We start from the raw sequence: 12500 nt of genomic DNA, 5'->3' as shown, positions 1-12500 counted from the left end.
CCTAAACCTAATCAATCAGCACTCCCCCTGCCTACGCCTTTGCTCACACCATATAGGCAGAACTGAAGCTTGGGGCAGGCTCAAGCTGAACTGACGCTTAACCGTTCACACAAGAAGCCTTCTCTTTTCCTCTCGGCGCCTCCTCGGCACGCCTTGAACCCGCCCACGACTCCCATTGAATTCATGCCTGGCAGCTTCAAGCTTCACGCGTCACGCCTGGAGAATAGGACTGAATCCTGAACGGTCGCGTCAGCGCGGCCTCGGCGTGGCTTCAGCGTGGCGTGCGGCTGGTGTGAACGGTCTCACCTGTTAGCAAGGAACGCCTGCTGCTAACTTCCGGGTCGGGTGGCCTACTAAAATACATCATCCCTGAGGTACTTTATTGGGCAAAGTATTAACCGAATTAAGGGCGTCTGGGTAGGGCAGTGGGAGATTCCCCGTCTAGGGTTGCAGGTTCGAGCCCCCGTGTTACCTCCAGCTTGGTGGGACGTCCATACAGGCACAATGGGCCGTGTGTGCGGTCGCTGTCCTGGTCGCTGCGCTGGTGTTCGAGGGGGGAGGGGAACTGGGCGACCGGTGAAACGCCTCGCTGTCAGGTGAAAAGAAGCGGCTGCCGACTGCACATGTATCGGAGGAAGCATGGTGCTAGTCTACAACTCTCCCCCTGGATCGGCAGAGGGGTTGGAACAACGGTCCGCGGACAGCAGGGGGAATTGGACAAGTACAATTGGGGAGAAACCATAATTGTCATCATAATTGACATGAGCACGATTAAGACGGTTAGAGGTTCTAAATGCCGGTTTTGATATATTTCCGGTTAATTGCCCAACCATACAACTCTGTCTGTGTTCATCTCTCTCTCTCCCTCTCTCTCTCTCTCTCTCTCTCTCTCTGTTCTGTTCATCTCTGGGTTTATCGCTATCTTTGCCTTCTCTCCTCCTCATACTCTCTGGGGCTCTCTCGTTTATCCTCTTGCACTCAGTCACCTTTGCAGTCACTCTCTCTCTCTCTCCCTCCATCCCTGGCTTTCTGATACAAAGCATCGCTCTTCCTCTCTCTCTCTCTCTCTCTCTCTCTCTCTCTTTCTGTCTTTTTCCACGTCTTTTCTCACCTATCACTCACTGCACCTCTCACAAGCTGCTGTTTGAACTTCCCCTCGTCTCCGTTCCTCTCCCTCTCTCTCTCTCTCTCTCTCTCTCTCTCTCCCTCTCCCTCTCTCTCTCTCTCTCTCTCTCTCTCTCCCTCTCTCTCCCTCTCTCTCTCCCTCTCTCTCTCTCTCTCTCTCTCTGTGTTCCTGCTGGGTGAGTGGTGGGGAGTGTATGTTGCGTGCCCCCTCAGCAGCCCCTGGTCTCGCGCGCTGCCAGAGCACAGAGCTGACTGGAGCTTTGGGCCGTGCTGGGGAGCGCTGGAATTTCGAGGAGGAGGCCCCAGTCCAACTTGGCACCAAGTGCCGCCTTTCCCCCTAACTGGAACCCCACCGGCTGAGAGAGAGAGAGCACTACTGACACTACTGTTAGCTGAGAGAGAGAGAGAGAGCACTACTGACACTACTGTTAGCTGAGAGAGAGAGAGAGAGCACTACTGACACTACTGTTAGCTGAGAGAGAGAGCACTACTGACACTACTGTAGCTGAGAGAGAGAGAGCACTACTGACACTACTGTAGCTGAGAGAGAGAGAGAGAGCACTACTGACACTACTGTTAGCTGAGAGAGAGAGAGAGCACTACTGACACTACTGTAGCTGAGAGAGAGAGAGAGAGCACTACTGACACTACTGTTAGCTGAGAGAGAGAGAGAGCACTACTGACACTACTGTAGCTGAGAGAGAGAGAGAGAGAGCACTACTGACACTACTGTAGCTGAGAGAGAGAGAGCACTACTGACACTACTGTTAGCTGAGAGAGAGAGCACTACTGACACTACTGTAGCTGAGAGAGAGAGAGCACTACTGACACTACTGTTAGCTGAGAGAGAGAGAGAGAGCACTACTGACACTACTGTTAGCTGAGAGAGAGAGAGAGAGCACTACTGACACTACTGTAGCTGAGAGAGAGAGAGAGAGCACTACTGACACTACTGTTAGCTGAGAGAGAGAGAGAGCACTACTGACACTACTGTAGCTGAGAGAGAGAGAGAGAGCACTACTGACACTACTGTTAGCTGAGAGAGAGAGAGAGCACTACTGACACTACTGTAGCTGAGAGAGAGAGAGAGAGCACTACTGACACTACTGTAGCTGAGAGAGAGAGAGAGCACTACTGACACTACTGTAGCTGAGAGAGAGAGAGAGAGCACTACTGACACTACTGTTAGCTGAGAGAGAGAGAGAGAGCACTACTGACACTACTGTTAGCTGAGAGAGAGAGAGCACTACTGACACTACTGTAGCTGAGAGAGAGAGAGAGAGAGAGAGAGAGCACTACTGACACTACTGTAGCTGAGAGAGAGAGAGAGAGCACTACTGACACTACTGTAGCTGAGAGAGAGAGAGAGAGCACTACTGACACTACTGTTAGCTGAGAGAGAGAGAGCACTACTGACACTACTGTAGCTGAGAGAGAGAGAGAGAGAGAGAGAGAGCACTACTGACACTACTGTAGCTGAGAGAGAGAGAGAGAGCACTACTTACACTACTGTAGCTGAGAGAGAGAGAGCACTACTGACACTACTGTAGCTGAGAGAGAGAGAGAGAGCACTACTGACACTACTGTAGCTGAGAGAGAGAGAGAGAGAGAGAGAGCACTACTGACACTACTGTAGCTGAGAGAGAGAGAGCACTACTGACACTACTGTAGCTGAGAGAGAGAGAGAGCACTACTGACACTACTGTAGCTGAGAGAGAGAGAGAGCACTACTGACACTACTGTAGCTGAGAGAGAGAGAGAGAGAGAGCACTACTGACACTACTGTTAGCTGAGAGAGAGAGAGAGCACTACTGACACTACTGTTAGCTGAGAGAGAGAGAGAGAGCACTACTGACACTACTGTTAGCTGAGAGAGAGAGAGAGAGCACTACTGACACTACTGTAGCTGAGAGAGAGAGAGAGAGCACTACTCACACTACTGTAGCTGAGAGAGAGAGAGAGAGCACTACTGACACTACTGTTAGCTGAGAGAGAGAGAGAGCACTACGCACACTACTGTAGCTGAGAGAGAGAGAGAGCACTACTGACACTACTGTTAGCTGAGAGAGAGAGAGCACTACTGACACTACTGTAGCTGAGAGAGAGAGAGAGAGAGAGAGAGAGAGAGAGCACTACTGACACTACTGTTAGCTGAGAGAGAGAGAGAGAGAGCACTACTGACACTACTGTTAGCTGAGAGAGAGAGAGAGAGAGAGAGAGAGAGCACTACTGACACTACTGTAGCTGAGAGAGAGAGAGCACTACTGACACTACTGTAGCTGAGAGAGAGAGAGCACTACTGACACTACTGTAGCTGAGAGAGAGAGAGCACTACTGACACTACTGTAGCTGAGAGAGAGAGAGCACTACTGACACTACTGTAGCTGAGAGAGAGAGAGCACTACTGACACTACTGTAGCTGAGAGAGAGAGAGAGAGCACTACTGACACTACTGTAGCTGAGAGAGAGAGAGAGCACTACTGACATTACTGTAGCTGAGAGAGAGAGAGAGAGAGAGAGAGAGAGAGCACTACTGACACTACTGTAGCTGAGAGAGAGAGAGCACTACTGACACTACTGTAGCTGAGAGAGAGAGAGCACTACTGACACTACTGTAGCTGAGAGAGAGAGAGCACTACTCACACTACTGTAGCTGAGAGAGAGAGAGAGCACTACTGACACTACTGTAGCTGAGAGAGAGAGAGCACTACTGACACTACTGTAGCTGAGAGAGAGAGAGAGCACTACTGACACTACTGTAGCTGAGAGAGAGAGAGAGAGCAATGAGGCCCAGGCAGACCTCCTCCGCTTCTCTCTCTCGCTCTCTCCTCTCCTCCTCCTCCAGACTCCTCCAGCACAGATTTGAGCTGTTTTTTGCTCTTATAGCTTCCAGTTCCAGACCTTAACGCCGGGTGGGATGTCTGGAAAAGCCATACTGCTGTGTCCTCCTTTACTGCTTGACTTCTCTCTCTGTCTCTGTCTCTGTCTCTGTCTCTGTCTCTGTCTCTGTCTCTGTCTCTTTCTTACCTTCTTTCTTTCTGCCTCTCACGCGTTCTCTCCACCTCTGACTCTTTGTATATCTCCCACTCACTTCCCCAAAGGAGGATGGAGCAGAAATGTACTGCAGGACAGCAAAGACCGGAGTGTGTATAGCCTCACCTGCTAAAGACCGGAGTGTGTATAGACTCACCTGCTAAAGACCGGAGTGTGTATAGACTCACCTGCTAAAGACCGGAGTGTGTATAGACTCACCTGCTAAAGACCGGAGTATGTATAGACTCACCTGCTAAAGACCGGAGTGTGTATAGACTCGCCTGCTAAAGACCGGAGTGTGTATAGACTCACCTGCTAAAGACCGGAGTGTGTATAGACTCACCTGCTAAAGACCGGAGTGTGTATAGCCTCACCTGCTAAAGACCGGAGTGTGTATAGACTCACCTGCTAAAGACCGGAGTGTGTATAGACTCACCTGCTAAAGACCAGAGTGTGTATAGACTCACCTGCTAAAGACCGGAGTATGTATAGACTCACCTGCTAAAGACCGGAGTGTGTATAGACTCGCCTGCTAAAGACCGGAGTGTGTATAGACTCACCTGCTAAAGACCGGAGTGTGTATAGACTCACCTGCTAAAGACCGGAGTGTGTATAGACTCACCTGCTAAAGACCGGAGTGTGTATAGACTCACCTGCTAAAGACCGGAGTGTGTATAGACTCACCTGCTAAAGACCGGAGTGTGTATAGACTCACCTGCTAAAGACCGGAGTGTGAATAGACTCACCTGCTAAAGACCGGAGTGTGGAGTGTGTGTATAGACTCACCTGCTAAAGACTGGAGTGTAAATAGACTCACCTGCTAAAGACCGGAGTGTGGAGTGTAAATAGACTCACCTGCTAAAGACCGGAGTGTGGAGTGTGAATAGACTCACCTGCTAAAGACCGGAGTGTGGAGTGTGAATAGACTCACCTGCTAAAGACCGGAGTGTGGAGTGTGTATAGACTCACCTGCTAAAGACCGGAGTGTGGAGTGTGTATAGACTCACCTGCTAAAGACTGGAGTGTGGAGTGTGAATAGACTCACCTGCTAAAGACCGGAGTGTGGAGTGTGTATAGACTCACCTGCTAAAGACTGGAGTGTGGAGTGTGTGTATAGACTCACCTGCTAAAGACCGGAGTGTGGAGTGTGTGTATAGACTCACCTGCTAAAGACCAGACTGTGGAGTGTGTGTATAGACTCACCTGCTAAAGACCGGAGTGTGGAGTGTGTGTATAGACTCACCTGCTAAAGACCGGAGTGTGGAGTGTGAATAGACTCACCTGCTAAAGACCGGAGTGTGGAGTGTGAATAGACTCACCTGCTAAAGACTGGAGTGTGGAGTGTGAATAGACTCACCTGCTAAAGACCGGAGTGTGGAGTGTGTATAGACTCACCTGCTAAAGACCGGAGTGTGGAGTGTGAATAGACTCACCTGCTAAAGACTGGAGTGTGGAGTGTGTATAGACTCACCTGCTATGGTCCCATTTCCTTGCTTCTTTGAGACTTGGGCGTGCTATATAAACGTCATGGAAGTCTCAAAACACATGGTCCCCAGATAAAGCCACACCAGCCATGTAAGGACAAAACACTTCCAAGCACGCCGTTTTGACTTGCGTAACGTGACATCACAACGTAACACTCATTTAATTTGCCCGCTTCCAGCGCTGTCCCAACAACTGAATGTGGAAGACAAACTTAGTTGTCTGTAGCATAGCTGATCCACAAAACAATCAACTGCACCAAATCTATCTTAACTGATCATCTTATCAGAGATGTCCTTCAAAATGTCCTTCAAAACCTTCAAGTTGAGCACTTTTAGATTGATATAGTATATGTTTTTTTTGTCATTTAACCCTAACCCTAACCCTAACCCATTTTTAATGTTGTATTCATCACTTGTATTGCACTTTACAGATGCCTGTCTCCACAAGGGACACTCGTCACAACAGGGACAACGATGGAAATAAGTCCTGGACTTTTTCGTTTTATCCCTGACACCGCAGTATTTGTCTCATGTATTGCATATTGTCTAATAAAATCAAATCAAATCAAATCAAACCTGCATAGGGGAGAGACCAGGTAAAGAAGTCCCACAGAGGTTGGATTTGATATTGATTTTTGATTTATTTTGCAACCGAATTCATAACCTTGTTTTAAAGACCCATGAGACATGTTTTAAACAGTTTAGAAAAACATGGAATAGCTTTATGAAGTGACGCCTGCAGAGCTAGTTCAAGGCAGAAAACCTGTGCCCAGTGTTGCGTGATACACACACTACTCATGAAGGACCCCCCCCCCCCCTCCCCCCGATAAGTCTATTTAAGAGACATGCACCTGCTCTCCATCTCTTGCTGCTGCTCCCCTCCTCAGGTATTGCTGCTCACCCCACAGTACATACAGTACATCGTTTCACCATCACCACCTCCACCCCAGCATCCACCTGTAGGCTCTGATTCTAGGTTTCCCCTTGGGGGGGGGGGGGGTTCCCTATCTGCACTCCCTCCTCTCATTTGGCTAGCTCAGGTGTATGCTAGCTCAGGTGTATGCTGGCAATCATCTGTTACCGTCTGTTACTTGCTGCTCTTCTATCTTCTACCCATTATAATACTGTACTTTTCCCTTCATTGTATTTTTATGGCATTTTTTTTGAGCGGCGCAGCGGCTTCTATAAGTGGCTATGTGTTTGAGCATGGGATGTTTGAGCTAGGGACGTGAGCATGAGATGTGTGTGTGGACGAGCTTTAGTCTAGGCCCCTCCCCCTGGCTCTAGGCCCCTCCCCCCCAGCTCTACAAGGAAGCACAATGGAGACAAAAAGCGCCACGGCTCATGCACGCATGCGCACACACACACACACACACACAGTCCCGGAGAAGGGGAGAAGTATAGGGTCCGACCTGCGCAAACCTGCACCGCTTACTTCAACACCTGGGTGTGATTTCTGTTTTTTAGGGGCGCTTTTTTAAGAACACAGATCATGGAAAGTGCTTTGTGAGGTTACAACCTGTCCACTGTTGATCTGTATCTTCTCACCTGCAGAGGAGCCGAGCATGTGCTACTACTATGATGGTGACGGGGTGTGCGAGGACTTTGAGCGAGAGACGGGAGTGCGGGACTGTGGGCTCTACACCCCCAGTGGCTTCCTGGACCAGTGGGCCTCCACTGTGGAGGTATCCCATGAGGAGAAGCCCTACTGCTCTGGTGAGGTCGCTGCTGGATACCCCGCTGCTACGAAGGTAAGGCCATTATGCAGCTTGTCCTATTTTTTGTTGTTTACCTTTATTTATACAGGGGGAGTCTCACTGAGAGCAATGCTCTCTTTTTCAGGAGTGCCCTGTTCACATTCACACACACACACACATTCATACCTGGAAGCTTACCAGTACAACCACAGTCTGATCTGCTGGCCACTGATCAGCTCCACTGGAGCGGTTGGGGTTAAGGGCCTTGCTCAAGGGCACCTCGGTGGTGGTAATGAGGGAGGGGCAAGCACTGCCTTTTCACTTTCCCCACCCAGATTTATCCTGCCGGTCCCGGGGATTGAACCAACGACCTTCCGGTCACAAGCTCGCTTCTCTAACCGTTGGGCCACCACTGCCCACTGCCATTTACTGGTCTGCCAGACGGTAGATACATCTGGTGCACAACTTTTGAAAAGTGGTTATGGACCGCCCCCTAAGCCCAAAACAAATTGCGTGACAGGCATTTCGAACGATGCACCAATGCAGGCAGAGAGCCGGACTTCCGCCACGACACTATTGGAGCCAGGGCATTTCCTCTGGCAAAACCCGGAAATGCTGACTTCTGATTCAAACCCTCTGTCGCTGGAAGCGTGCTGACGTAAAGACGTTGGGTCACATGACCACATGAGACTAAGGCCATGTTCACATTACAGGCGAATCCGATTTGCTGATAAAGTCGTTAATCATCATTATCTTGATTGGTTTCCCAAATCTGATTTGGGAGTGTGTCCGCACTGCCACAAATCTGATTTGGGTGATCAGCGCGTCCACACTGAAGTCACATCAGTCGAAAGCAGATTGGAAACTCCTTCCATAATGTGGTTTGGGACAAGTGACACAAATCAGACTTGGAGCATCCAGACTCATAAAACCAATCTGGATAGAATCATTAATAGGTCACTAAAGTTCACAAATCAGATTTGGCCTCCTAGTCGGGAACATGGCCTAATTGATTGGTAACATGTTAGTATGATCGCTGAATGGATCACATTCTAAATGAGGAGGCTCATGTCCACTGCCTCCGTCTTGTGTGTGTGTGCACTCTGGCTCCGTGGCAGATAAACAACAACCTCCAGACTTTAGTTTCCTTAAGTGTTTCGTGATACTTCAGTTATGGCTGAGCCATGCATCACCCGGAATGATGTTGATTTTAAATATCTTAATTGGACTCCCTCCTCCGTTTTTTTTTTTTGTCATTGGCTTCAATCGGGAAACTGAACTCTTGGCACAATAATAAGATTACTTTGTAGTTTCATTTATAAGCTCAGAGCTGACAAGACAGAAAACACACTAGACTACAGAAAGAACGCTGAGGAGAAAACGCCTGTCATCATTCATTCATTGGTTTCAATCGGGAAACAGACATCTTGGCACCGTAAATAAGAGATCATAATATATTGATTCTCTAGCTCTTTATTACCACAAGTCAAAATACTGTATTTCAAGATGTCACAGACGCAAGACGGGCCGGCAGGAAATAGACCAGAGGCTCAGACACAAACTCCTCTGCATCAAAAAAGTGTCTGGTGTACTGGCCCTCTGTGTAGCTTTGCTGTCTCTCTCTGTCTTTCTTTTTAAAATCAGTACTTCAGAAAGGATTTCATAGATTTTTCAGTGAATCTGACCTGAAGAAAAGTGGTCTCAAATTCATGCCAAGTCACTGGAGCTGCTGCTTGTAATGGTGGTAGTTGATAGATTTTTGTTTGTTTGTTTGTTTGTTTAAGCATTATTGTAAAGATGGTTGTACAGTAATATAATGGCGGTACTGGTTCTGCTCACTAGGCTGCTCCCCGGATCAAGCGGGGGGAGTGCAATCAACCCCCCTCTGGGGTATCCAGAACAGAACCCGGCAGACACATATCATGAGATACGGGGAATCCATCATTTCAACAGACAGGCCTACAGAACCCACCATGAAAGCCCAGAGTATATTGATGAATAGGGAAGCCGACAGGAGGAGGCTGGGCAGGGGGAGGGACCACAGTAATGTGTAGCAGCAGGTAGGGACCACAGGGATGAATGAGTGCAGAGTCGACAGCCTCAATGGACCACTTTGTTTGAAGTGACCAAATGGGGACTGATGTTCGTTGAGATCAGATGACGATCAGCCGATGCGGTGCACATGACTTGCGTTTCCTGTCTGAATTACCGCCAGCTTAAGTAATGGGAAAGTCTTTTTATTTTTCAACCTGGACCCTATTTTCATATCCCTTTTTATGTATGACTAAGCAATGTGAACAGGAATCTTTGAAATTGGTGCAGTATTGAGCAAGACCGCTTCAGTTGGCAGCCGCTTTTCCCACATGCCCCTACTGCACTAAACAAGATTGTTTTTTGTTTTTTTTACCACTGACAGATTATTCCATCGTGACATTATTATAGAGAGATGTATTCACATACAATTTACCAATCTGCTTGATCCAAGTCTCTCGCACGAGTCTCGCTCAAGTCTCCGAGAGAGTCGCCTTCTTTGCCGGGACGTCAGCTGACGCGGTGAAAGCTGGGAGCTGCCATGTTTCTTGTTTTGGAGTTTAGCTGAATGACTTTGTAATTGATTATTTATCCGATCTCGAGAATATGGACGAGACATGTGAATTCCATGGCCGCCCGTATTTATTTGAGCTGGACTAACGATATATGGATTACAGTACAAAGAAACTGACCAGCGGGGGGCGACATGGAGCTTTTATCTCGACCAACATACAGACAGATAGTGCTGCAAGGTAATACAAGCGTTCATTTCCTCTCTCTCTCTCAGTTGCAAAAACGAGCACTTTTAGTGGACGTACAAATTGACGGTGCGATTTGCCCCCGTGTGGTTACCTTGTAGCCATTGCAGCTGCAAAATTGCATTTCTGCTCTGACTAGTTAGTTAAACATACAGTAATATTTTTTTGGGAATAAAACGAAAATAATAATAATAATTGCATAGTAATGCTTATTAGACGATAGCTTGCTACCACCTAAACGAGCATCGATTTGGAGTAAACGGTCAACTCAGAGGTCAACAGGGTTAGGGTTAGGGTTAGGGTTAGGGTTAGAAAAAAAAACCTCTCCGACGTATGCAAACAAAATCGAATAGCCTGTCCCACAAACACTTGAATATGAAGTAAATTAATATACAGTGTTGATATGTAATTGGTTATGCCTGTATGAAATATGAGTATGGAATCCAATTAAATTCTAACTAGTATTTATTAGTATTTAACTAGTATTGACAAACAGGCATTCTGTTGGATTCTTTCAGATACAGTACATCCTTGTAATTCTTTGGTAGCTTTTGGCCTGGTATTTTTTCATCTTGCAATGATGATAAATGAGCTCAATTTTGCACGACACAGGAACTCCTATTGGTTTGCCAGTGAAGTAATTTTGGAGATTGGGGCATTTAATTAGATGTCTCCTCTGGGTTTGGAGGCAGAAGTTTGCAGGCCCTCATTAAAGTAATGCTTTACTGAAGACGGGAGAAGAAGCCATTGATTCCACCTAAGCCCCTGTGGAAGCATTGATCTGTTGCTGTCGCAAGTCAGAGAAGGGCTGATTGCCCAAAACATTAGGCCGTACATTCATGTACACACACACACACGCAGGCACACACACACGCAGACGCACACACACGCACACACACACACACACACACACGCGCACATGCACACACACACACACACTGAAGTGCATTCGGTTCAATTCTATTTAATTGCGTCTCCCCAATGTGGACAGTTGAAGCTGAGGCCTGTTGCAGTTGAAATACTCACTATCTCTCTTTATTTTCTTTTTTGAATTCATTTTATTGAGTTTCATTTTAGTTATTTTTACGAGTCAAAACAGTCGGTCAAAACAGTCGGTACTTCCGGCTTGGTCAGATGATCCTACAGTATACGGACACAATTGGCCGTGTCTGCGGGTGGGAAGCTGGTGGGGGTATTAGTCTTGGTCGCTTGGTCACTTCTAATTATTAGCAACAAGACTGTATAGAAGGTGTGGAGGTGGATCAGTGGAGGAATCTCAGGACAGTTTGTATTTGTTAACAGACGATCCAAACACACCCTTGGTCTCCTCGTCGGCGAGCGAGTAAAGAGCAGCCAAGTTACTCAGTAGGTCCTTCTCTCCCGGTGAGAAGCACTCTTTCCACACTCTGCTCTGATACCTCCTCCAGTTGATGACGGGTTCCACTTGGGACTCTGGTCCTTGTCAACCAGCAATGCTCTTACAACCCTCAAAGGAAGTGGCAGACTCTCACGCAGACCTGGCCGAGTTGATACTCGATCACCGAGACGTCCTGCTGGCTCAGAGAGGCTCCTGCCTGCAGCTGCTTATATGTGACCTTCAGCAATGTGGGCGACATCCTGGACAGGATCTCACCTGGTTTCGAAGTGAACGGTGATCCATCTGTCTTCAGGTTTCTGCAGGATAACCTCCACACTGCTGGACCTGAGCCTGTCCATTTCGGGGGGCTCTGTTCCTCCAAGACAAAAGGCTTCCAGGTATCCAGGCTGCTCTGGTTCTGGTATGAATCAAGAACTCTGGAGACATCATCATCAGTAGAGAGGGAGACTTCAAGTTCACCTCACCGCTCTTTCTCCAGGGCTGGGATCTTCTGAGACTGAGTGACTGGCCACTTCAGCTATCTGCATGTCACGTCCTTTGAGACAGAAGTGTGTGTGTGGGGGGGGGGGGGTCTTTCCTGGGGTAAGCAGTGGTGTTATAATAATAATAATAATACATTTAATTTATAGAGCTGGGGGTTTTGTCTAGGGCTGCTCAATCGTCCCTATTATCATATCTTCCAATCGTGGTCATTCGAGATTGGCGATTGATGATCAAATCGCCATCATCTATTAATTGGCCGTCATTTTAATTATTATTATTATTATTGATAAAGAGACCTATTCCTATTTAATGGCATTAATAATTTGGAGGGGGGAAAACAATCGATCATATTATTGAACACAGCGGGCCTGTAGATCAAGCGTAGATGATGCATTTATAAGAGAAGAGATGAAAGAGAGAGCGACCATGCATGTGTTCTGAAGCCGCATCAAAGCCGATTGAGGAAACAGGAGAGGAACAGAGGACGGCTCCCGCCTCTCGTGCTGATTCA

The 12500-nt window shown here is 47.7% G+C and overlaps 1 protein-coding gene across 1 annotated transcript in view; it reads left to right on the top strand.

Moving 5' to 3' along the window:
• The window catches only part of pappaa (pregnancy-associated plasma protein A, pappalysin 1a), a gene marked incomplete at both ends in the record, with an annotated part of 178087 nt that overhangs the window by 80017 nt on the left and 85570 nt on the right, over positions 1-12500 (top strand). The window contains 1 exon segment of the mRNA XM_083657810.1: positions 7197-7393. Within this exon segment, the coding sequence (XP_083513936.1) occupies positions 7197-7393 (197 nt within the window).

The sequence above is a fragment of the Poromitra crassiceps genome, assembly GCF_964638095.1.
Source record: "Poromitra crassiceps genome assembly, chromosome: 21".
NCBI lineage: Eukaryota > Metazoa > Chordata > Actinopteri > Beryciformes > Melamphaidae > Poromitra > Poromitra crassiceps.
This window is presented reverse-complemented; position numbering and strand designations above follow the sequence as displayed.